At 45.8% G+C, this 26230-nt stretch overlaps 1 protein-coding gene across 4 annotated transcripts; it reads right to left on the reverse strand.

Moving 5' to 3' along the window:
- Positions 1-1342: 1342 nt before the first annotated feature.
- On the reverse strand, positions 1343-26192 carry Prr14 (proline rich 14). 4 transcript variants are annotated; one of them, XM_052713961.1, is made up of 14 exons: positions 26078-26192; positions 16651-16735; positions 6542-7324; positions 5685-5756; positions 5389-5557; positions 4618-4742; positions 4359-4548; positions 3746-3789; positions 3449-3654; positions 2511-3096; positions 2305-2374; positions 2137-2228; positions 1812-1883; positions 1343-1722 (listed from the first exon to the last, which is right to left on the reverse strand). In XM_052713961.1, exons 4-14 carry the CDS (start codon positions 5705-5707, stop codon positions 1446-1448), a joined length of 1854 nt encoding a protein of 617 aa, XP_052569921.1. In that variant the 5' UTR covers positions 5708-5756; positions 6542-7324; positions 16651-16735; positions 26078-26192; the 3' UTR covers positions 1343-1445. The 4 variants fall into 4 exon arrangements, with proteins under 4 accessions (XP_052569921.1, XP_052569922.1, XP_052569924.1 ...); XM_052713962.1 differs by lacking the exon at positions 26078-26192 and adding an exon at positions 17119-20468; XM_052713964.1 differs by lacking the exons at positions 6542-7324; positions 16651-16735; positions 26078-26192 and having other exon boundaries at positions 3449-3558; positions 5685-6147.
- Between the last annotated feature and the right edge of the window lie 38 nt (positions 26193-26230).

Raw genomic sequence — 26230 nt, forward strand, 5'->3', positions numbered from 1 at the left:
CTGGGGGTGGGAGGGCGGCTGGCCGCTGGGAGGCGTTCGGCTGTCCGAGGTGCGCTTCACGGACGGGTAGGCGGCTCTTCTGTCCTCCTGCCGGTTGGCGTTTCGCGCAGGCGCGGGGCGGTAGCACCGCCTGCCGGTCTTTGGGCGGATCGCTCGGTCGCGGCGTCTCAGCACACCGAGGCACGCTGGGCGAGGGTCAGCGGTGGGCCGGAGGTCCGGCTCCCGTTCCTGCGGGCTTCGAGCGGTGGCCTTCCCTTCCAGGGCTCAACAGTAAAAAGCACCCTGCATTCGTGTGTGGAGTGCTCTTTCACGTTAACTCACTTGGTAATGAGTTCGAGGTAAATACTTGCTATTTGCTTTTTTTTTTCTTTCCTTTTTTTTTTGGTTCTTCGAGACAGGGTTTCTCTGTGTAGTTTTGGTGCCTGTCCTGGATCTCGCTCTGTAGACCAGGCTGGCCTCGAACTCACAGAGAGAGATCCGCCTGGCTCTGCCTCCCGAGTGCTGGGATTGAAGGCGCGCACCACCACCTGGCTGTTTGCTCCATTTTTATTAAGGGGATCTGTATACAAACAGCCAGCATTCTAGCTCCGGGTGAGGGCCCTGGCCACTGTCCGAAGCCTTTATGTGACTCTGATCTGGTTTTTTGGTTTGTTTGTTTGAATGTATCATTATTGTGTGGGTATGGACATGATGTGTGTAGGGGTGCGAGTGTCATATATGCATGCTGAGGCTCGAGGACAACTTTGTGGAGCCTTACCCCTTTCAACTTTTTTGAGGGTGCTGGGGATCCAATTCTGGTTACTAGGCTTATGTGCCAAGCACCTTTTATCAGCTGAGCTAGCTCACTGGTCCTGGCTGTTACTGTCATGTGGACATTTCCTTGACAAACTCACCTTGTTTTCTCGTCGATAAATTCCCTCATGGGGCTTGTACTGGTCAAGTATCTATGATAGGTTGTCCTAGGTGGGTGATTACAGCATTTGGGAGGAACTCAAGGCCTAAGTCTGTTCCAAAGCCTTTTCATGTCTATGCTGTAATTGAATAGTGTATGGGGGCATTTTTTTGTTTATTTTTTTCTCCATAAATATCACCTCATAAAAGAGTTCTCAAGTGCATTATCTCTGGGCTGGAGATGTAGCTCAGAGGTACAGCAGTCTAGGTTTGATCCCCTAGCACTGCCTGGGGATGAGAGTGGGGTGAGGAACTCTATGTCTACCCTCCTTGTCTGCAACCCCTGTTTTCTTCTCTGGCACTATCCCCTTTCTCTACTCCTTTGGTGAGCAACAGAAACATGAGCTAGTATAACTAACTGATCTCAAACTCTGCTGAAGACACAAAGGAATCAGAAACATATTGAAAACTTTATAGAAATATAGAGAAAAAATACAATTGATCCAGAGATTTACCCCCTCCCTGAAGGATGGATGGACAAACAGTTGGAGCTCCTAGAGCTGACAGGAATGTTCCCTATCTATCTCCTCCTCCAGGAGCAAGGCATCTAGCTCCTTCAGCCGTTCTTGCAGCAGAGGTCCCACATCCTGACTGGGTGCCCGGTTGGGAGTAGGGGTCCTGCCAGCTGCAGTGCGGACCCCTCGTGATGGTCGACGGGACCGAGGACGGCTGCTGTCCCGAAATTCTACAGCCCGTCGGAGTTTCTTAGAGCTGGTCAAAATCAGAGTCCCATTGCGCTCCCGTGGTTCCTCAAAGATGGTCTCAAAGGTCCTGGGCCAGGCAGGGAGGAGAAGTGTTTACCAGCATGCTCCCGGGTTCGAACAACCCTCTACTACCCTCAGACCTTCCAGGTTTCTCACCTTCTGGCTGTGGGCGATTGGTAATTCTTATTGGTATAAATTTCTTCCAAAGTGAACTCCTTCTTGTTTAACCTGGAAGCAGAAAGCAGAGGGCACTGAGAAACCTTGAGCAGGGAGACCCTGAGAAGGCACGGGTAAAGTCTGACTGAATTTCAGTTTCTGGGCCATGCAAGAGTCAGAAGTGACATCTGAGAAGTTATAAGCACAAGCCAGGACCTTGCTGAACTTAATCTTCCAGGCTGGACTACACTCCCTGAGAGGAGACAAGGCCATACTTCAGGAATAGGAGTTATTAAGGCAGCTCCCTGCTCTGTGAGCCTCTCACCTCACTGGTCGAGGCAGCCCCATTGGTGTAAGGTTTGGTTGTAGACGGACAGGCGTCCTCCGTATTCTGAATCTAGAAACCTTTCCCATGGTCTGCAAAAATGGGGCAGAGGGTGAAAGAAAGGCATGGACTCAGGCCTCAGCTGGCTCCTGTCTCTTTACTCATTACCTTGGTCTCTGGGTCAGAAAACACCTTGTCCTTTGAGGCTTTTAACTCCTTCCCCTTGGTTGAACCCAATCTGCAGAGATGGTCAATAGTCAGGGACAAGGGAACACACACAGCAATACACCCGTCTTCTGTCACTGGTTACTGAGCAAAGAAGCCAGGCTCAGGCTGTGGCCAAGGCTTCCAGAAGGGTTTATCGAGAGCACTACCTGGGTTCTGCTGGTTCGCAGAAGAAGGAAGTGGATGCAGTGGATGAGCAAGATGTAGTGAGAGAAGATGAGGCTCCCACTCCTCCAAGAGGGAAGACCTCTTTCCGGAGACAGGGCCGAGGAGGTGGTGGGATCCGGGCCATCTCCCCACAACCCACAGTATGTCTCCGGGGCCTGGACTGGCTTGGCTGGGATGGAACAGGAGGCCAGGTACAGCTACCTGGGCCAGGGGGCCCTAGATCAGGGCAGGAGTAGCTTCGGCCCAGAGATAACTTAGGGACAGATGCTGGGGAATTGTCCTGAGTCCGCCACTGGCGGATAGGGGGCCGGGGGCTGACAGATGCAATTCTCTCAGTAGCCCTGGACTGCTCAGCCTCTGAGATAGCAATCTTCAACTCCAATTTCATGGGAGGTGATGGGGGTGGAGGCTGTGGTGCTTTGTTAGGCGTGAGGAAGATGTCAGCGAAGCTCTCAAGCTTGGATCGGACGGAACGGAAGAGAGGGGCCAAGCCCCAGGGACTGAGACGGGGGCGTAAAAGGCTGGACGGTGGTGGGGTCAATGGGGCCTCCAGAGCAGGATCTGGGGCTGAGGAAAGGAGAGGGTCACAGGTGGGCATTCCTCACCCTTGGGTGATTTAAGCACCACCTCACAAGCCTCAGTCTCTTCCCCAGACACTAACCTGTCTCTAGATGAGTGAACCTGCTCCTAAAGTCCTGTAATTAGGATTGCCTAACACTTGCTAAACCCTGGATTTGATCCCCAGTATTGCAAAGCAAAGCAAGAACCCCTCAAGTCCCTGAGGTCCAAATCCCATTTTTGTACATCCTGTTCTGCCCTGGGAAGGGGTTAAGTCCCACCCTTAGTTCTGCCCCTGATGTTTTAAGCTCACATTGCTACTCCAGACTTTTGAGTCTTATTCCTCTATTCAAGTCCGTACCTGGTAGTGGGCTGTCTGGAGGGTCAGCAGGCAGAGTGGACGGCTGGAATGGAGCTTCTAGTTCTCTGGCTGCAGGCATTGGCTGATGAACTTTTGTCACAGGCTCAGCTCTGGGGTGAAGGGACAAAGTAAGAGTTGGGGGTGCTTCCAAGTCCGGCTCCCTCCTAGGCCAGTGCTTCCCCTGGCCTTTAAGGCTCCTGAAGGTGGTATAAGGAAGGAGTAGACAAGTAACTCCTGATGCCCCAGCTAGAGATAGCTGGATGATAGCTTTGATAATCCCTCCCCTAGCCCTCTTACCTTTGTGCTGGGACAATGAAGTTGGGCCTATCTTCAGCAAAACCCTGGATATAAACAGGGGAGGTGTTATAAAAAAGCAGGAAGCCATCTTTGGCTTCCCCAGCTTCCCATGTCCTCACTCATTCCCCAGATACCTGTTCGGTTGTACAGAAAAGATTTTTTTCTTACATGCTTTATTCAGGTAGTGTCTAGCACATAAAATGTTGTCATTGGGGTGGTGGCACAAGCCTTGAAAAGTAGAGGCAGGCTCTACATTGGGCCAGCCTGGTCTACACAGCAAGTTCTAGGCCACCCAAGTCTACATAGCGAAACCCTGTCTAAAAAGGGGGGGAAGGGGACTGGAGCGATGGCCCAGCAGTTAAGAGGCACTGCTGCTCTTCCAGAGGACCCAGGTTCAGTTCCCAGCACCCACATGGCAGCTCACAACTGTCTAACTCCTGTTCCAGGGGTCCAGTGCTCTTACATATGCAAGCAAAACAACAGTGCACAAAAAATAAAAAATAAATTATTTTAAAAAGTTTTGTTTTTACAGAAATCTGCTTTACAGAAATCCACCCCCAGCCTAATGCTTGCCCTCGCTGGACCCAGCTATCTTCATCATTCTTTCTTATACCTCAGCTGGTTGTCTGGGACTGGCAATGTCTTCCAGGACCACCAGCAGGGTGGGTTGGGTGACCTGGTCTGTCTTTTGTGAAGGGCTCTCTCCTGGGCCAGGGGCTGCCCTTGATCTCATCCTTGAGGTGGGGGAGGAGTGGTGGACGCGGCTCAAGGGTTCTCGGCACAAATGCAGTGGGTCAGGAGGCCTAGAGAAAGAACAGGAAGATCAGTGGGCTCGGCTGCGTTCAGCTTATTCCCTTCCATGTCACACTCACCTGGCTTGTAAGTCCCACTTGACCTGCTGGGGTCCCAGTAAAGCAGGTGACTGTCTGCAGACAGAATCCTGATGATTGTTGTGATTCATTGAGCTGGACGTGTCCTCTTGGTATGCCAGGGGGACCTAAGAGAGGAAGAGTCGTTAAAAGGAAGCCAAGCTGTTCTCATGCCTACAATCCCAGCACTTGTGAGACTAACACCAAGAGGACTTGGAGTTCCAGGTCAGCCTGGGCTAAAAGGTGAGACCCTGTCTCAATAAGACAAAACAGCAAAGAGCAAAGTAATGGAATGGGGCCAACTGGACAGGATCTTCTGTGCCTCAGTGTCCCTAGTCACAGAGGAGATGGATTTGGCTAGAATTCACTCAGATCCCTAAAGGAAGTGATTTGGGCTGAATTAGGGGTGAGATATTAGAGTTAGGAGATACAGGTGTAAAATGTAAATGATCTAATCTTCAACCCAGGCTCTGAAGAAATGGAAAAAGAGGTGACAGTTTTCTCATATCATGTAGCCAAAGACACCACCAGCGTATTTCCCAGGGGCACAGGGCAGTCAGAAGAGTTTCTCATTCCTACTTAGTAGGATATGGTTCCAGCTCAGTGGAGGGTAGGGAAGGACAGACACACTAGTTACCCAGAATCATACAGAAGTCTTGCATTAAGGAGACTGCCTTGACCGCTGGCTTAGAGATCTGGTCTAACTTTAGTAGGGAGCCAGGGCGGGGGTGGAGGACAGGGAAGAGAGAGGGGTCTTTAAGTTAAAAGGCTCACCCTGTTTGGAGCCATGACATCTTCCAGCACCACGGCCAGGACCCGCCGAGAGGCCTTTTCCAGGGGCGAAGGGCACCCCAAAGGCTGCAGCCTCGGTCTTTTCGGGCTCCTGGCTTCCCATAATGCTCGGGCTAGGGGCTGGCGGCACAGGCTTGACTGTCTAGAAGGGCTGGAGGGTGAAAGAAGTAGAAGACAGTTGCTTGAACCGGTTGTTGGCTCTGTGGTGGTCGGGTACAGCCGCCAGGATCCCTGTGTCCCGGGCTTAAGACAGGCAGGCGGGCAGGGTGCGCTCTCACCTGGAGTCCCCAGGCAAGTCCATGGGGAAAGCGGAGGTTCCGGGGAGTCCCTGGGGAATCCCAGGCTGCAGCCTGGGGTAAAGGGGGAACAGGGGAGTGGGGAATGAGATCCAGCTCCTCCCCCGGGGTTCCGCCCTTCATGGTTCGCCTGTGGCTCCCGGTAGGCTACAGGCCCTTCCTTGAAAGGGCGCCCCCAGCTGGCCGCTTGGAGCCGGGTCCTCCCGCTGCAGCCGCCTTGATCACTCGGGCCCTGCCTGGCACCTGCCGAGACTAAATTGCGGCGGTCACAGCTCTTCCGCGGCTGGAGGCTCCTGAGACCTTTGTCTCTGTAGATGCCTCTCTGAGGTTCTCAGGGATCCGCTGGGATCCCGGTCCTGGGAGGCTCCGTTTCCGCTAGATTCCTCGGTGATCCTGGCCCCGCCAAGCAAGGGCTCCAGAAGAATTGCTCCACATACTAACAGCCCTCCCTCCCTCCCTCCCTCCAGATCGCCTAAATTGGCTCTCTGTGGAAAGAATCCTACAGTGCGGTTCTTCCAATCAGAAGCCGCGCGACTCGCCTCCTCCCACTGTGAGCTTCGTCTTAACTAAGTTCCACTCGGGGGAGGCCCAAGCTCATCAACGAACTCAGTCCGAATTCCGGGATGCACACTGTCAAACCGATACCCCATTCACTCCAATCCCGGAAGATCCAGCCCACCGGTAACATCCCACCCCAAGCCCCCGCCCCGCTAGGATCCCCGCCCCGCGTTCTCGGAAGCCCGGGACCAGATGGCTCAAACGTTTCCTTCCCCGCCCGCCTCTCTGCCCTCTCTCCAGCGCGGTCCCCCCCACTCCCACCCCTCCCCTGCGCCGCTCACCGCAGCTTTCCAAGGATCCCGGGTTTTCGACAGCTCCCACCTCCGGCTTCTTTAAAACCAGGCTTACGCAGCTCTGTCCAACCGTCAGAGGCCTTCTTCTCTGTGTCTTGGGCACCGCCCAATCGCCGGCCCCGGTCTTCCGGGGTTAGGAGAAACTACGTGAAACCGCCAGGCGGCCATGATATCTAGGGGCAAGAAGTTAAACTGGGACAGCACCGCCATTGTAATTGAGGGCAGTAAGGCTTGAGCACTAGTCGACCGAATAGCGTCATTTTTCAAAGACCGGTCAGCAGTCAACTACTATGACAGGTTTCTTGATATATTTGGACAACTGTAGTGAAGCTACAGTTTCTCCACCTTTTGAAAACCCTCTCCGTATTTTTTTTCTTGTTCCTATGCCAGTAAACATCGAGTGCTGACGACGTGAGAAATTCCCATTCTCTTAGGTTCCTCGGGGTTGAGGATCTGGGAGTGAGGGAAAAAGAGGGGCGTGAACCCTGAAGATCCAAAGTTAACGATTAGGGCCGGTGCGTCCTCTGGCTTGTTCAGTTTCTGGAGAGACTGGGCAGAGCCTAAGTGGGGAGAATGCTGGATGCAGTAGCTTCCTTCTCTGGCGTGTATGTTCACTTCTTCCTAGAGTCCCGTCTGCAGGCCACCTGGAAGGTTGCAGTAGAGGCTCCATTGCAGGAGACCAATAACCAGCCTGGGGTTGCCCGGTGGAGCAGGTCCAGTGTCCTTTCTATTCTGGGCTCGCGGAAGTAACCCTTTGAAGAGGAGCCTGTCCTGTGGAGGGTGTCAGGTAGTTAGGAATTAAATGATAAGGAAAAGAATCCTAATGTTTGGAGAGCCTGCACTAATAGACTCTTTATTAGGAGCTGGACTGTGGGTGGGGAAGAAGTGGGCATTGACTGGCGTTTTGCACTATGAATGTGCCTTCACCACCTAACCGAAGCCCCTGACTTCCCTAGGATTCCCAGTTCCAAACCGGGCCAAGTGTGTGTGTGTGTGTGTGTGTGTGTGTGTGTGTGTGTGTGTGTGTGTGTGTGTGTGTGTGTGTGTGTGTGTGTGTCGCTATGTGTATGTGGAGGCCAGAAACTATTGTTGGGTGTCTTCCTCAATTGCTCACTTTTTTTTTTAAAGAAAAAAATTACTTTTTAAAAAGTATGTTTTTTGTTTTTTTTGTTTTTTTTTTTTGGTTTTTCGAGACAGGGTTTCTCTGTGCAGCTTTGCGCCTTTCCTGGAACTTACTGCTGGGCACTGGTGACAGGTACCTTTAATCCCAGCCCTTGGGAGGCAGAGTCAAGGTGGATCTCTGTGAGTTCAAGGTCAGCCTGGTCTACAGAGCTAGTTCCAGGACAGCCAAGACCACACACAGAAATCCTGTCTCACCTGCCCCGCACAAAGGGTGGATCTTCCCACTTCAAAAGACTTAATGAAGAAAAAAATCCCTCACAGGTGTACTCAGCCACTTGGGTTTTAGTTAATTCCAGATGTAGTCAAGTTGACCACAAAGAATAGTCATCACAGGGCCCAGGATGGCTGGAAACTCACAGCAATCCTCCTGCCTTAGCTTCCCAAGTGCTGGAATTACAGGTAAGCACCACTATATGGCTAATTAATACTTTTCTTGAAATATTCACATATCATACAATTCACCCATTCAAATGCACAATGAAGTAGTGTTTAGTCCCCAGAGCCTTGAGAAAAATGAAAAAATAAATGGTTTTTAAAACTTAAAATTACTTATTTACTGGGGGCGGGGCATGCCGTAGCATGTGCAGATAGGTCATAGAACAACTTGAGGGGGTCCATTCCTTCCACCCTGTGGATTTGGGGGGGTTGAATTCGAGTTGTCAGGTTTGGCCAGCAGGTGTCGTTCCCTGCTGAGCCACCTCAGCAGCATAGTCTCTGAGGACAGAACTACCACTGCAATTTTAGTGTGTTTCCTCCAGAAGAAACCACACGCCTCTTGGCCATAACTGCTCCCACTCGTCCCTTATGTGGTCCTTAGTAAGCCATCTACTTTCTTTTTCGTTGCTGGGGTTTTTGTTTGTTTTGTTTTCGAGACAGGGTCTCTGTGTAGCCCTGGCTGTTCTGGATCTCGCTCTGCAGACCAAGCTGACCTTGATCTCAGAGATCCGACTGTCTCTGCCTCCCAAGTGCTGGGGTTAAAGGCGTGTGCCACCACCGTCCCCATCGCTGTTGTCCTTATAAAGACTCACTGGAGTATCGGTGCTCTGCATGCCTGCATGTCTGTGTACCATGTCCTGCACCTGTCCCCTTCCATACAGTTTGATTTTGGACATTTTTGTACAAATGCGATCATAAAATGTAGTCTTTTGTATCTAACTTCTTTTGGTAATATTTTAAAATGTTGATGTTTATTTTATGTGTGTGGATGTTTTGTCTGCATGTATGTAAGTGCTCTATGTTCACAGAGGCCTAGTGTCCACAGAGGCCTGAAGAAGGCATCACATCCTTAGAACTGGATTTAAAGACTGTTGTGAGCCACTATGTGGGTGCTGGGAACTAAACGCAAGTCCTCTGCAAGAGCAGTAAGTGCTCTTAACTACACAGCCCATAGCTCCAGCCTTAGCCTCAGCAGAATTTTTTTTTTTTTAAGGCACCATTTGTTGCAGGATATTTGATCACACTGAGATTGCATTATACACTGGAAAAACCTGTTTCTAGTTGTGGTGTGGCTCAGCCCTAGCACACAATTTTAATCCAAGAGCTTTTTGTTTATTGTAAACAGGATTAAATAAAGTCAACTATAGATCAAGAGGCAGAGCAAGCAACCAGTTGACAGGAAGTGAACAAGAAAAAACCATAGAGAGTAAGAGGGACTCAGGACAGAGAGACACACAGGAAGTAGAAGGGAAGGACATTGAGTTGGAGGAGTGCGGCTTGTTTGAGAAAGGTCTCTTTCTGGGAAGTTAGAGTTGGAGGAAGGTCAGCTGGGTACTTTCTCTACTTCTCTGAGCTAGCAGGCTTTCACCTCAGCATCTGGCTCCCGAGTCTTTATTGGTAATTGAACATTGAGATTTTGTCAAAAACAACCACCATTTAATTATTTATTAATTAATTTAATTTTTCAAGAGAATTAATTAACGTATTTATTCTTCTCTCATATATTACATCCTAACCTCAGTTGCCCCCCTGCCTGTCTTCCCAGCACCCCCCCCCCACACACACACACCTCCCCTTCCCCCCAGATCCACTGCTCCTCCAGTTCCCTTCAGAAAAGAGCAGGTCTCCCAGGGATGTCCGGCAAACACGGCATAACAAGTTACAATAAAACTAGGCGCATACTCTTCTATCAAGGCTGGACAAGGCAACCCAGTAGGAGGAAAAGGGTTCCAAAGTCAGAGACAAAGCTGGGTGGTGGTGGCGCACGCCTTTAATCCCAGCTCCAAAACTACACAGAGAAACCCTGTCTCCAAAAACCAAAAAACCAAAACAAACAAAAAGTCAGAGACAGCCCCTAGATCCCACTGCTAGTACCACAAGAACACCATAGCATTTATGTAGAAGACCTAGGTCAGACCCAGACAGGCTCTCTGATTGCTGCTCCAGTCTCTGTGAGCCCCTGTGAGCATTGCTTAGTTAATTCTGTGGGCCTTGTTCTTGTGGTGTTCTTGACACCTCTGGCTTGCTCCTACAATCCTTTCCCTTCTGAGGGATTCCCTGAGCTCCGCCTAATGTTTGGCTGTGAGTCTCTACATCTGCTCCTATCAGGTGCTGGATGAAACTTCTCTGGTGATGATTATGCTAGGCTCTGGTCTGCGAGTGCAGCAGAATCTCACTAGGAATCATTCACTGACTTTTTTTTTTTTTGCCAGTGGTGTTAGGTTCTATCCTAGGTCTTTGGGCCATCCAGCCTCTGGGTCCTGGCCCTCCAGGCAGCGTCAGGGGTGGGCTCCCTTTCGTGGCAAGGGTCTCAATCTGGACCGGTCATTGATTAGCTGCTCCCACCATTTCTGCACCATCTTTAACCCAGCACATCTTGCACGCAGGACAAATTATAAGTTGAAGGTTTTGTGGCTGGGTTGGTGTACCAGTCCCCGCACTGGGGGCCTTGCCTGGTTACAGAAGATGGCCGGTTCAGACTCCGTATCCCCCATTACCAGGAGTCTTCACTAGGGTCACCCTGGTAGATTCCAGGGAGTTTCCGACCCGGTTGTCTCTCCCAGTACTCTCTCCCTCCATTCCTCCCTGCACCTGATCCCTCCTAATCCCATCCCCACCCACCCCCAGCCCACACCCGGAATCTATTCTCTTTCCCCTTCGAGCCCTCCTTGTGACTTAGCCTCTCTGGGTCTGATTATCATTTAAAGGTGTGCATGATCAAGCCGCGTTGTGGAATAATCTTTTTGTACACTGTGAATATGCGTTGTGGAATATTTGTTTAATGATGCAAAAATGTATTGCATTCTTTTATGTTGCATTTGTTTAAATCTGCAAAGCTGTGTTATTTTGCCTAAAACACCTGATTGGTGTAATAAAGAGCTGAATGCCCAGTAGCTAGGCAGGAGAGAGGGATAGGCAGGGCTGCCAGGCAGAGAGAATAAATAGGAGGAGAAATCCAGGCTCGGGAGGAGAGAGAGGAGAAGAGAGGGAGGAGTGAGAAAAGGAGAAGGAGAGGAGGATGCCAGGAGCCAGTCACCCAGCCACAGAGTAAGAAGGAAAGAAAGATATATAGAATTAAGGAAGGTAAAAAGCCCAGAGGCAAAGCTTAGAAGAGAAATTGGATAAGTTCAGTTAGAAAAGCTGGCTAGAAACAAGCCAAGCTAAGGCTGGGCATTCATAAATAAGAATAAGTTTCCATGTATTTACTTGGAAACTGGATGGCAGGCCCCCAAAAGAGTAAAAAACCCGGGCTGGAGAGATGGCTTAACGGTTAAGAGCACTGACTGCTCTCCTAGAGGTCCTAAGTTCAATTCCCAGCACCATGTGGCTACAACCACCTATAACGAGATCTGGTGCCCTCTTCTGGCCTGCAGGGACACATGCAGGCAGAATACTGTATATATAATAAATAAATTAATTAAAAAAAAAGTAAAAAAACCCACAAAACCAACAACAAATATGTGTCACTTGGATTGGTTTAATAAACAGCTGAATGTCCAGTAGCTATGTAGGATTTTGGGGGCAGAGAGAACTCTGGGAAGAAGAATGGCGGAGTTAAGAGGAGATGCTGGGATCAGAGGAAGCAGCATGGGCAATACAGGGTGAAGGTGATAAAGCCAGGAGGCAGTAAGTAAATTAATAAAAATGGTTAATTTAAGTTATAAGAGCCAGTTAGAAACCAGCCTAAGCTATTGGCTGAGCTTTCATAATAAGTCTCTAGGTCGTGATTTGGGAGCTGGCAGGAGAGACAGAAAAATCCACTAACAAAGCCTGGCTTACTTGTTTACTTTTGAGACAGCATCTTCCATTGTAGTCCAGGCTGTCCTTGAACTCATGGCAATCCTCCTGCCTCAGTCTCCTAAATTCTGGAATTTTAGCCCTGAGTCACCATGCCCATCTTGCTTTAATTTTTGAAAATTTTATTTATTTTATGCCTGCATTGATGTCTGTGCACTATGTACATTGTACCTGGTGCCCTCACAGGCCAAGAAAGGGTGTTGGAGGCTGGGCGGTGGTGGCGTATGCCTTAAATCCCAGCACACAGGAGGCAGAGCCAGGCAGATCTCTGTGAGTTCAAGGCCAGCCTGGTCTACAGAGCAAGATCCAGGACAGGCACCAAAACAACATAGAGGGTGTTAGACACTGTTGCCAATCAGTTGCACAATCATTTGGGCAAACAATTTATACTCTAGAGCAATGGTTCTAACCTGTGGGGCATGACCCCTTGGGGGTTGACTGACCCTTTTATAGGGGTTGCATATCAGATATTCTGCATATCAGATATTTAATTACAATTCATAATAGTACCAAAATTACAATTATGAATTAGCAACAAATGTAATTTTATGGTTGGGGATCACCACAACATGAGGAGCTGTATTAAAGGGTCACAGCATTAGGAAAGCTGAGAACCACTGCTCTGGAGTCTGAGCTAGTTACAAAGCTATTGCAATCAGTAGGTTAGGTAGAGGAAATGTCTTAGTTACTGGCTAGTTGTATGCCAATTTGACACAAGCTGGAGTCATCTGAAAGTGGGGAGCCTCAATTGAGAAAATGCCTCCATAAGATCAGGCTGTAGGCAAACCTGTAGGGCATTTTCCTAATTAGTGATTGATGGGGAAGGGTCCAGCCCATTGTGGGTGGTGTTATCCCTGGGCTGATGGTCCTAGGTTCTATAAGAAAACAGTCTGAGCAAACTATGAGGAGCATGCCAGTAAGCAGCACTCCTCCATGGCCTCTGCATCAGCTCCTGCTTCAAGGTCCCTGCTCTGTTTGAGTTCCTGTCCTGACTTCATTTGATGATTAACTATCATGTGGAAGCATAAGCTGAAAAAAAAAAAAAAACTTTCCTCCCCAAGTTGCTTTGGTCATGGTGTTTCATCACAGCAATAGTAACCCTGACTAAAACAGTTACTGTTCTATTGCTGTGAAAAGACATCATGACCAAGGCAACTTACACATTTATTGATGCATGGGTCTCTACAACCAACACAGCCAGTAGAGGCAAGAAGCCAGCTTGGTTCAACACAATTAAGTAGCTGGTGTTGTTTCAAACTTAAGAGAGTCTGACCTGGAGTAGTTTACTTTAGGTAGTTTACTTTAGGTATATTTAAGCATAGTACAATTCAGTGCAACCATTCCTGTGATAATTAACTTAATCCCATGAGCACAATAAAGCACACACAAATCTTCTTGAACAAAGTAGGCTAAATAAAGATCAGACGGGACTACACAGAAACTCTTTGTGAAGTGTATGTGACACCTTCCATAGAGATGGGTTCTATAGATTGAGAAAAACAAGCTTATTATGATAAGGGTCTGGGGATCTGGTGTGGTCTCCTGCCACACAGTGCAAAGGTCACCAGACTATTACCACATCTGCCCCAGCCTTCTGGGCAGGTAACAGGTTGTGAATTCCTTACTTTGAATGCATAACCCTACATGTTTAACATTCCAGGTTCCCCTCGTGCCTGACAGTGAGCTCAACAGACTCCATGCCTGCCTCCTATAATTGGGGGCTTGCTTACCACTAGTCCACGATCATGGCAGGGAGTGTGGCTGCAGGCAGGCAAGGTGCTGGAGCAGTAGCTAAGAGTTCACATATGATTCACAAGTGTGAGACAGACTGAGCCTGATGGGGCTTTTGAATTCTCAAAGCCCACTCCCAGTGACACACCTCCTCCACCAAGGCCCTGTTTTTTCTTTATTTTTAGTAATGGAGACAGTTTGTTCAGAAAGGAAGACAGAGGCTGGCAGCATGGCTCAGGGTCAGGTGCTTGCCGTGCAAGCCTGGTGACATGAACTTGATCCTCAGACCCCACAGAAAGGTGGAAGGGGAGAGCCAACTCCACAAAGTTGTCCTCAGGCTTCACACACGCACTCTTCCCCAAACATCATATATACACACAATATAAAAAAAATTTAAAAAGAAAGGAAAAGGCACTCCAAAGGGAGGAAGTGGGCTAGTGAGCTGGGAAGAGAGATGCTCAAAAAGCCTTATTTTTTATTTTTAATTGTGGTAAGTATACACAATATAAAATTTACCATCTTAATTATTTTATAGTTCAGTGGTCAAATGTACTGACATTGATAGATATCCACTCTCCACAACTTTTTCCTTTCACAACTGAAATATTTATCTATTAAAATAATTCCATTCCCTAGGCTGGGAGGTGGTGTCACACGCCTTTAATCCCAGCACACCACAGGCAGAGGTAGGTAGATCTCTGAGTTCGAGGCCAGCCTGGTCTAGAGTGAGTTCCAGGTCAGCCAGGGCTACACAAAGAAACCCTGTCTCAAAAACAACAAAAACTACTGCAGATGCCTCATAAGTAGAGTATCATAGCATTTATCATTGTGTGACTAACATCATTTAATACCCACATGTTCAGTATGTGTCAGAAATTACCTTCTATTTTAGGTTGGGTAATATTCCATTGTACATTTTTATTTTGTTTATACATTCAACTATTGATGAGCCCTGGTTTGCCACCATGTTTGGCTATTTACATAATGCTGCTAAGGACGTAGGTACACACATATCCCTTTGCGGTTCTGCTTCCAACTTTCTCCCCACTCCCCCACAGGCTCTCCTTGTTTATCCCAAGGTGACTTTGAACTCAAGATTCTCCTGTCTTAATCTCCAGAATGCTGTGATTATAGGCATGTGCAACCATGCTCAGTAAGTGGAATTTCCAAGGGTAGTGGCACTTATTTGCTGTGGAATAATCCTCTTGTACATTGTAAAGATTTGTCACTCAAATTGGTTTAATAAAATGCTGATTGGCCAGTAGTCAAGCAGGAAATATAGGCGGGGTGACCAAACTAAGGTTGATAGGTGACCAAACTAAGGGAGAAAGGTGGAGTCAGAGAGTTGCTGGTAAACACAGAGAAACACGATGAGAATGTCTTACTGAGAAAAAGTACCAAGCCATGTGGCTAAACATAGATAAGAATTATGGGTTAATTTAAGTGTAAGAATGAGCTAGTAACAAGCCTGAGATATCAGCCAAGCATTCATAAATAATAGTAAGCCTCTGTGTCGGGACAATCTGTTTATACTTACTTAAAGGTCTGATGACCTAAGTTTGATCCCTGAATCCCACAAGGTGGCAGAAAAGAACAATTCCTCTATGCTTCCCCCCTCCACCCCCGCAAAAAAAAAAAAAAAAAAAAAAAAAAAAAACTTTAAAAAAAGAATTTCAGTGTGAGCCAGTATGAAGCAGAGTTGGAGCTCATAAAAAAATTGAAAGGTACCCAGGAAAATTATAAGGTGCACCTGAAAGTAGGGCATGAGCTTCTAATAGGAAAGTCACACAGTAGCTACATAAATCATTTTGGTGGCACTCAAGTTACATCTCAAGGGGTTGCTGAGAAGCCTTTTCCTACCAGTCTGTTTTGGTATGAGATCATGGGCTGACTCCTAAGATGCACTGGACAGGATCACCATCTGATAAGGTAAAAACATGGGTTAAGGTGTGTGGGACAGGGATGGGATCTGGCGAGCCGGCTCAGCAGTAAGAGCACTGGTTTCCTTTGAGAGGACCTGGGTTCAGTCCCAGCACCCACACAGCAGCTCACAGGTGTCTGTAACTCCAGTCTCAGGGGATCTGACACCCTCTTCTGGCCTCCCAAAGCACTGCAGGAATTTGGGTGGTGCACAGACACCCAAACACACAAAAAAATTAAGACCAGGATGGACTTGAACTCAGAGATCCTGTCTCTCTGCCTCCTGAGTGCTGGGGTCAAAGGTGTGCGCCATCACACTTGGCTAAAATATTTCTATATAAAAGAATACTGTCTCCCCGTTGTTGGCAGCTTTCATAGCAGGTGTTAATTGTGTTGGAATTCTTGCACCTCAGTGAGAGGCTTCAGTCAGACTCGGGAGTGAGGACTCCTTTTCTTTCCTATGCCTCAGGAATTTTCCCTGTCTTTCTATCATGCCGCAGGTTTTTTTCTTCCCTTAAATAGAACATTGCTGCTTCAGCTTCAGCAGATGGCCTTCTCTGGATAAAGGTCCCACAGGAGCCCTGTGCCTTGAATGAACACTATCTGGTGCTGCTCTCCGTCCACACACAACTGCCCCACCACAGCCCGCAAAGACAATTTCATTCTCCCCCTCTCTCTCTTCCTTCTTTCTTCTTCTTCTTTTTTTTTTTCTTTTTGAGACAGTCTCTCTTAACACAGTCCTGACTATTCCTGGAACTCACTATGTAGACCAGGCTGGCCTCAAACTCAAAGAGATCCAAACTCTCTTGTTTTACAAAAAGCAAGAGTAAGAAATGAAAATTGAAGAAAGAAGAATCAAGAATCTTGAAGAAGCCAGATATGGTAGTGTATGCCTGTAACCCCAATATTTGGGAGGAGGAAGGGGGAGAATCACCATGCATTCAAGGCTGGCCTGAGGTACATAGTCAAACCTTGTTAGAAAGGAGGAGAAAACTTTACCCTTGATACAACCTGTTTAAGGGAGTACTCACCATGGAAGTATGGCAAGGCCTTGTGGAGTGACTTGGAGCCATAAGTGCAGGATCTGCAGCGGGACAATGCTTCAGGAATTCTTGGCTACAAGGCAATAATGAACCCATGCTCAGAAGATACCTCTTTTCTTTCTTTCTTTTTTTTTTTTTTTTTTTGAGACAGGGTTTCTTTATGGCTCTGGATATCCTGGAACTCACTCTGTAGACCAGACTGGCCTTGAACTCACAGAGGTCTACCTGCCTCTGCTTCCCAAGTGCTGAGACTAAAGGTGTGCACCACCACACCAGCTAGAAGATGCCCTCTTTGCTCTGGCCGAGACCCCAGCTTATAATACTATACTTTTTGTTTCATTTTTGTATTTTTTAACAGTGCTATTGATGGAATCCTGGGTCCCATGCACGCTATGCAAGCATTATCCCACTAAACCACACCCCTGGCCCTTGTACTACTTCTGTCAGAGAGCTCACCTGGTCCAGCGCCAGTTTCTCATACCGCAGACAGCCTTCACCTTGTGCCACCTTTGGCTGTATTTTCCTCCTGCGCCTGTCCATGCAGAGGTGCAGATGTGTGCAGACTGTGGGTACCACTGTGCCTACCTTCCCTTCTGGCCATCATTGCCGCCATTGCCCATAATCGGCCATTCACTATGCAAGCTGGGAAACTTCCTTCCTTACCAGCTCATAAACAAAGAGAGATGCTCTTCTGATGACTTAACCATGGGCAGTATATCTGCCACAGAGGCTCCTACAGCCATTCATAGGCATGTGTGAGCGCAGGTGACAAATAGGATTAGATACACACTATGCAGAATTCAACTTCTCTCCCCAACTCCCTCCTGCTCAGCTGCAGGCATATGACTGATGAGAGCTTGTTATGGTTTGAATATGAACTGTCCCCTGTGGGCTCAGTGTTGCATGCTTGGTCCAAAGCTAGTAGTGCTATTTTGGCAGGTTCTGGAAAGTGTTGTGGAATATAACTATGTAAAGATGTGTTATATTTGTTTATGTTGCAGAATATTACTTTAATGATGTAAAGATGTGTTACATTTGTTTGTGCTGCATTTGTTTAATGTAAAGATGTGTTGCTTTGCCTGCCTAAGGCACCTGATTGTTCTAATAAAAAGCTGAATAGCCAATAGCTAGGAAATGGAGGGATAGGTAGGGCTGGTGGGCAAAGAGAAGAAATAGGAGAGAAGAGAAGTGTGGGAGCCCACAGAGGTTTCCTAGTGAGATCTGAGCTTGCTTTACCCAGAAGGACTGCATAAGAGGGTGATTGGACCATGGGCCTGGATACCAGATCTTTGGAAGGATCTACACTTGGCTGTATATAGCAAGGGGGGGGGGGGTCTTTTGCCTCGCCCCTGGGCATTGTTATAAAAAGCCCTTTTGAATAAAGTTCTGGGCCATTGGGTATTGACCCAGGTCCTCCTGAAGCTATCCTGTGTTTCTGTCTTTCATCAGCCAGGTCTCTCTTTCTACCTAATATTTCTTATTCCTCTTTCTTCAAGAGTACCATGGGAAAGGTGGGGGTAGGCTCCCCCACAGATGGTGCACAATGTGGGGCATAGGTTCAGGGACTCCCACAGAACAGGGACTTGGCGAAAGGAGAGAAGGGGGCACCACGGGAGCAGGGGGGGCATTTCTGGTAATGAATTAATGAATTAAGTTGAGGCGATAGTATTCTATTTTTCAGGAGTAAAATTTTAAATATAAAGCAGAGTAGTTCAAGTTAAGCTGAAGTAAGTAGTTAAAGTTAGGTCTCTTTCTATGTCTCGCTCATTCTACTAAAGTAAGTCATAAGTTTAGTTTGAGGAATGTAGGCTTAGGTATATTAGGGTAGAATAAACTTTAGGTATAAGAATACTGTATAGGCTTAAGTAAGACTTTAGTATAATAGAAATTTAGAATAGTTTTATACCCAGAGCATGGACGGGACCTGGGGTGCATAGGGCAGCACCCAGGACCTAGCAGCCACTGCGAACTTGGCAGTCCGAGTGGCTTCAGAAGCTCCAGAAGCTGCCAACAACAGCTGACACCAGAGCCAGAGCAAGTGGCAGCAGCCAGGCATTGGAAGTAGAGACCTGCGGGGCATCAGCGCAGTGCAGGTGACAGATGCTCGAGACAGCGTGAGCATCGAGGGTCTGCAAGGGTCCAGACTAGACACCAATAAAGACAGATGGCCCAGATGATGGAACATCTCAGAATGCCTCTGTTGCAGTTTGTGAGTTCTGCGTCCGGAACAACTTCAAGGCTGCTGGCTGAGATGATCCAGCCTCATAGACTACTCCAGCCAAGATTTAACATTTATCCTGATTTTCTCAAGGTTCCCCCAAAAGATGTTAGCACCTTCAAACAACAGGAAGTAGTATAGAGAACGACGCCCACATTCCCAAAATATTGGTAATGGATATTTGTTATCATTTAAGGTAGGATGATTACAAGTTGTTATTGATAATGGTCAGGAAAAAAAAACCTAAACAAAGGGATTAAATTCAAAGATCTCTTTGTGAAAGAAAAAAGGGGGATATAATATAGAAATGAGATAAAAAGATGGATTATTGAATCTACTTTCATCCAAAAAACAACTACTAATCTCAAAATATTTTACATTGGTATGGATTTTGGTTTATCAATACAAACTTAAAGTTAATTTTGTTAAAATATATGTTTCTACTCTTGTTTGGAGTATTGTATTTATGAAACTCATTTAAAAACATAATGTATATTAAGAAATACAGATTAATAACTAGTTATTTATATGACTATAAGTCAAACTTATAGTCAAGTTAGGTATATTTTCAAGGTCATAAACAGATATAGTTAGATAGATAAATGGTCTTCAAATACTTCAAAAGACCTACAGAATATGGCATTTAAAATGTTTTAATAACCTAAGGCTTTTCATGACAGTGAGACACATTTGCTCCTGGCAGCACCAGTTTAATTCAAAAGAGGATGATGGGCATCAAAGAACCTCCATGTGGAGTTTGTTTCTTTATGGCAAAAGCTAGCCATGTGGGCAAAGAAACTGCCCTTGCCTTAATTGCTGACAGTTACTGCCAAACTGGACCAGCAGGACACAAGGAAGGTGACTGCTGAACTTTACCAAGACAAGGTAGGACAGTCCTTCAGATTTCCCTGCTTCTCAGAAATGTCTGTCAGATATACTAGGCCTGGAGGCCACAGTCAGATGCCCCAATGTTACAGAAGAAGTTTGGGTGATCCAGGCAGCCTGATATCCCTGTCATTAGGTAGCATTTCACCCTTCTGGGATCTTTGACAGAGTTGAAGATTAGATAGTCATAGTTAAAGTTTTCCTTAGTTATGATAAAAGGTAAATTAGGTGTAAAACTTTAGACTCACAAAGATAATAGGGTATTTTCTCTGAATTTTCCAAATGCAAATGAATATTTTAACTGTAATTCTTACTTGATAACTGTTTTTGTTACATATAGTTTTACTATGTTAAAGTTAAAACCTTCCTTTTTTAAAATTAGACAAAAAGGAGGAAATGCTGTGGAACAATCCTGTACACTGTGAATATGTATTACTCTCACTGGTTAATAAAGAAGCTGACTGGCCTATAGCTGAACAGGATAAAGTTAGGCAGGAGAGCCAAACTGAGAATGCTGGGAGGAAGAAATGTGGAGTCAGAGGAGTTGTCAGCCAGACACAGAAGGAGCAGGAGATGAATATGCTGTGCTAATACAGGTACCGCCATGTGACAAAATGTAGATTAAAAGAAATGGGTTAATTTAAGTTGTAAGAGTTACTTAGGAATAAGCCTGAGTTTTGGCCGAGCATTTACAATTATTATTAAGTTTTTGTTTGGTTATTTAGGAGCACTGCTGAGACAGGAAAACTCTGCCTACAACAACCCTTAACTTGTACCAGGTATGGGGAAAGGTTCAAGAAGATATATGCCCTGAAAGCCCTCCAGTTCACCTGTCTAGCAAAATGGAGGTGAAAGTCATGGAGACTTCCTGGATAGTCCCTGTACCAGGTTTCATCCTTCAGGTAGGTTTCAGAAATGTGGCTGTGGCTGGCATAGGTCAGGGGCTGTGAAAGAACTCATAATGAAAGGTATGTTTTGGAGAAAGGCATCAGTCATATGCCTGTAGGTGAGCAGGAGGGGAGTGGGGGAGAAGTTGAATTCTGTGTAGGGTGTGCCAAACCCCATTTGCCACCTATACGCACACATGCCTATGAATGGCTGTAGGAGTCGCTGTGGCAGGTGCACGGTCCATGGTTAAATCACCAGTAGAGCATCTCTGTAGCAGGCTTTCTTTTGGGCCACCAACCCATTCCCTATAAAGACATGGAGACTTAATATTAGTTATGAATGCTCGGCCTTAGCTTATGCTTTTCCCACTAGCTCTTATAACTTACTTTAACCTGTTTATTTTCATCTACATTTTGCCGTGGTGCTTTTACCTTTCTTTCATTCTGTATGTCCTACTCCATGTCTGTCTGTCTGGTGGCTGCCTGGCTGACCCCAGTGTCTATCCCTCTCTTTCTCCCTCATTCTCTCTTCTCTTCTTTCCTCCTATTTATTCTCTCTGCCCACAATCCCCACTTACCCCTCTACTATCTAGCTATTGGCTGTTCAGCTTTTTGTTAGACCAATCAGGTACCTTAGGCAGGTAAGGTGAAACAGCAACACATCTTTACATAAACAAATGTAACACATCTTTGTGGTGATATGTTGTGTACCCTAATAAAATTTGCCTGACGATCAGAGGACAGAGCCAGCCACTAGATTAAACATACAGGCCAGGCAGTGGTGGCACACACCTTTAATCCCAGCACTTGGGAGGCAGAGATCTGTCTGGATCTCTGTGAGTTCAAAGCCACCCTAGACTACATGAGATTGACTCAGTCTAGGGGAGAAACAGAGCCAGGCAGTGGTGGCACACACCTTTAATCCCAGTATTTGGGAATCACACGCCTTTAATCCCAGCACTAGGAAGAAAGTGATGGCAGAGCAGAGAAAATACTCCATTATTTATCCTATTTTGGTGAGTCCAAAATGTTGTACCTAATTCACTTTCTATCCTAATTTGTATAACCAACCCAAAACTATCTTTTGATGTCTTTCAAACTTATACACTTTATATCTCTTTAGTGAATTTCTTTTGTGAATTTGTTAACAAGGAAAACTATAACTATCTAATCTTCAATTCCCTCAGAGACCTGAGATGGCAATTATATTAACTGAGTAAGCAGTCTCGAACAAGCGACTTCCAAAAAATGTGAGAAATGACAGAAACAGCTGGCTGCGTAGAGAGTCACCCGAGGTTCCTCTGCGACACTGGGGCAGCCATCGTTGGAAACAGGCCTAGCATATCTGACAGACTTTTCTGTGAAACAGGATATTCTGAAGGGCCTTCCCACCTTGTCTTGGCAAGGTTCGGCAGTCTTTTCTTTTGTGTCCTGCTTGTCCATTTGGACAGCATACTGTCAGCAGTCGAGGTAAAGGCACTTTCTTGCCCAGTGCCTAACTTGCCACAAAGAAAGTAAACTCCATATGGAGTTTCTTCAGTGCCCATCATCTTCTCTGCTAGGAGCAGACATGTCTCATTGTCATAAAAAAATTACGTTATTAAAACACCTTAAATGCCATAATCTGTAGATCTCTGAAGTGTTTAAAGATGACCTGTCTATTTAAAATATATTTCTGTTTGACCTTGAAAACATACCTAATATTACAAGTTCATTGTAATAGGTGACTAACTACTAACTACTAACTTGCATTTCTTTACATCCTAATTAGTTGATAATAACTTTCAAGGACTAGAAAATTGCATTACATTGTTAAATGAGTTGTATAGGTACAATACCTTGAACAAAATTAGCAAAGTATATACAGTATGTTCTAACAAAAATAATCTCAAATTTGTATCAATATACAAAATTTGTATACAATATACAAAAATCTTGTCTGAGAGTTTTCTGAAGGTGCAAAGCCTATGCAAAACTTGGTTGAAGAAGAACCCAGAACATCACAGGTAATTCTTGACTGAGAATTTACATTTGGCATTGTACCTTTGGGGAACTTAGATAAGAGGTTTTGGGATATGGAAATTAACTTGCTAAAAGGTGTAAATTGGAAAACAATAAAATTTAAAGATGATGGGACCCCACAACAACAATTCCAGCAGGACAATGATAATGCCATTAACCTGACAAATATCATCCCAAGATCGGCTATGGACTACAAACTGCTCAGGACAATATCGAGATGGCCAGCTGAGAAGATACAGACTCACAGACTACTCCAATCAGGTCTTATCCATAATTCTAAATTTTCTTTGTATCCTCTTAAGACTACCAGTGCCCCCAATCATCAGGAAATAGCCTAAAATCCACACCCACATTCCCAAAAAATGGATTATGGATGTTTGTTTAGGAGTTGGTTAAAAATTGTTATTGGTCTTCGTCAATCTCTTAAAAGAAGAAAGGGCGATATGATATAGAAATATATTATGTAGAAATGATAGGATAATATGGTAGATTATTGAATCTACTCTGAAAAAAAGAGGATATAGATATAAGATAAAAGGTAGATTATTGAATCTACTCTAAAAAAGATATAAAAATGATAGGATAAAGGGTAGATTATTGAATTTACTCTGAAAAGAAAAAAGGGAGGATATGGATATGATAAGATAAAAAGGTAGATTATTGAATCTTCCTTTAAAGAGCAACTACTAGTTTTAAATATTTTACATTGGATTGGATTTTTGTCAAATGTTTATGGACTGGACATTGCTAATGTAATTCTTGACTATATATATTATATATACTTATTGTGCATACTTTTTCTTATATTAATTATAACCTTTTATTATTTTAGACAAAAAAGGGGAAATTGATCTATTGTCTACCCTAATAAATTTTGCCTGAAGATCAGAGGATAGAACAAGCCACTAGATTAAACATAGCGGCCAGGCAGTGGTGGCAAATACCATTTTTTTAAAAAAGATTTATTATGGCCAGGCATGGTGGTGCATGCCTTTAATTCCAGCACTCGGGAGGCAGAGGCAGGCACATCTCTGTGAGTTCAAGGCCAGCCTGGTCTACAGAGTTCCAGGAAAGGTGCCAAAGCTACACAGAGAAACCCTGTCTTGAAAAAGCCAAAAAAAATTTATCTTGTATACAGTGTTCTGCCTGCATGCCAGAAGAGGGCGCCAGTTCTCATTACAGATAGTTGGGAGCCACCATGTGGTTGCTGGGAATTGAACTCAGGAACTCTGGAAGAGCAGCCAGTGCTCTTAACCACTAAGCCATCTCTCTAGCCCAGTGGTGAGCACCTTTAATCCTAGCACTCAGGTGGATCTCTGTGAGTTCAAAGCTACCCTAGACTACATGAGATCGACTCAGTTTGGAGAGAACCAGAGCCAGGCAGTGGTGGCATACACCTTTAATCTCAATACTTGGGAATCACATGCCTTTAATCCCAGCACTAGGAAAAGAAGTGATGGCAGGGCAGAGAAAGGTATATGTAAATCTTGTCTGAAGAGACATAAGGCCCTAGGTTCCATCCCTAGCACCAAATAAAACTGGGTGTGCTATGCATACTTTTAATTATAGCACTTAGGAGTTAAGATGTAGGAGGATCAGAAGTTCTTGGTCATCCTCAGCTACATGGTGAATGTGAGGCCAGCCTGGACAGCATGAGGCCCTGTCTGGAAAAGAAAAGGCAAGTATTGCTTTCATTAATAAGTAGTTTTTCTACTTCTTCCTAGGACAGACATTGCTTGTCCTAGTCTGGGTTTATGGTGAGGTGATCCCTCAGGCAAAGGTCTGGGTCCAGGCAGTCTGTAAAATGAGAGTGTGCTAACATTTAAGGCTGCATTTCTAGGCGTTGACACTCACTGAGCATGAACCATGGAGGAAATCTTCATAAAAATATTTATTTTATGAATAGGGGTGCTTTGCCTGACTGGGTACCACAGGTGTGCCTGCTGGTGGTGGAGGACACAGTGTCAGATTTCTTGGAGTTACAGATGGTTGTTAGCTACCATGAGTGTACCAGAAACAGAGCTTGGGTCCTCTGCAAGAACAAGGGCTCTTAACCACTGAGCCATCTCTCCAGTTTTGGAGAAGTTAGTCTTAAGGCTTTTGGCCCAATGTAGAGTTGTTAGTGCCACAGAGAAGACATCCCAGGTTCAGATTTCATTCCTTCATCTCATAACAGATTTTGAGCAAGATGATCAAGATTTGTGGGGGTTTTGTTTTTGTTTGTTTTTTGAGGTGGCCCTCGCTGGCCAGGAACTCACTATGTAGACCAGGGTGTCCTCAAATTCAGATCTGCCAGCTTCAGCCTCCCAAGTGCTGGGAATTAAAGGCATGTGCCACCACACCCAGCTGTCTTATGATTTTTGTTGTTTTGTTTGGGGAATGGGCAGTACAGGTAATTAAATCCAGGTCTTTGTGGTGTGGCCTTGTGATAATTATCCACGTAAGGACTCTAGACAGTAAGTTTCAGACAACATCTACTCTAGAATTCCAGGTCTTAAGTTGGCTCTCAACAGCAAAAGCACAGACATCTTTGTGTGGCCTCTTGACGTGTGGATCTCCTCCACACATCTGTACAGTGGGCAATCTTCCTTACAGTTTGTCCTGATATTTATACAAGGGTTTGGTTTCACACCCAGTCCTGGTTATCCATTTTCAAAAATATTTTTATAGTACTTTGAGCCTCATGCATGCTAGGCAAATGCCCTACCACTGGACTACATACCCTCCCTTCAAAAACAGGTTCTCACTGTGTTGTCCAGACTATCCTGGAACATGTTGATGGCACAACTGCACTATTTAGGAAGGCAACAACGGAGACGTGACTTCCCTGCTTCCTTACAAGTGAAATGACTAGCTAGCCATTTGTTTTTGTTCCCCCTAGCAATTAAATGTGCATTCCAGGGTTGGGGATTTAGCTAAGTGGTAGAGCACTTGCCTAGCAAGCGCAAGGCCCTGGGTTCGGTCCTCAGCTCCGGAAAAAGAAAAAAAAATGTGGAAAGAGTAAGCACAAAGCTATTAGTTTCGCCTCCAAACAAAAGTCAAACTTCCTAAAGCATTGGAAGGTGGGTCATTCATTTCGATAGACTACTTGGGAGCTGCCCCAGGTACAACATTAGTCAATTTACCCTTACAATCATTCAATTTTACCAGAAGTGCCATTTGTGCCTCAAAACGTTATCACTGCTCCCTTCTTTCCTAGGACTTTTCAGAATTCCAGGCTGTGACAACTTTATGGTCATAGAATGCAGCTGTTCAACAGATCTCTGTTGACGTTGTGTGACTTTCCCTAGGGAGACATGTAGAAGCGTCTTCTCCAGCTAGGGCAAACAAGCACTAAGAGAACAACGAGGAGAGCCTCCTACTCCTACACTTCTCAAAACCTGTTTAGGGACACCCCATCTACCTTCTTGCCCTTAAGAATCCGTTGGCTTCATTCAAACGCGCCGCCTTTGCCAACACCCAATCAGAACGTCCGATCTTCAGTTACCGACCAATGAACGAGTGCAATAGACAAGGGGGAAAAGTAGGCATGAAGCCATCTCGCAGCGCCATCACA

Source organism: Peromyscus californicus, unplaced genomic scaffold, assembly GCF_007827085.1.
Source record: "Peromyscus californicus insignis strain IS unplaced genomic scaffold, ASM782708v3 Scaffold_4__1_contigs__length_199733344, whole genome shotgun sequence".
Lineage (NCBI taxonomy): Eukaryota > Metazoa > Chordata > Mammalia > Rodentia > Cricetidae > Peromyscus > Peromyscus californicus.

Excerpts from the sequence above, each read along its gene's own strand:
- Prr14 (XM_052713961.1), bottom strand. The coding sequence starts at position 5,707 with ATGGACTTGCCTGGGGACTCCAG. Across the intron at positions 4,549-4,617 it reads AAGTGGGACTTACAAGCCAG|GCCTCCTGACCCACTGCATT; the intron begins GTGAGTGTGACA and ends TTCTTTCTCTAG. Across the intron at positions 3,790-4,358 it reads GTCCCAGACAACCAGCTGAG|GGTTTTGCTGAAGATAGGCC; the intron begins GTATAAGAAAGA and ends GTTTATATCCAG.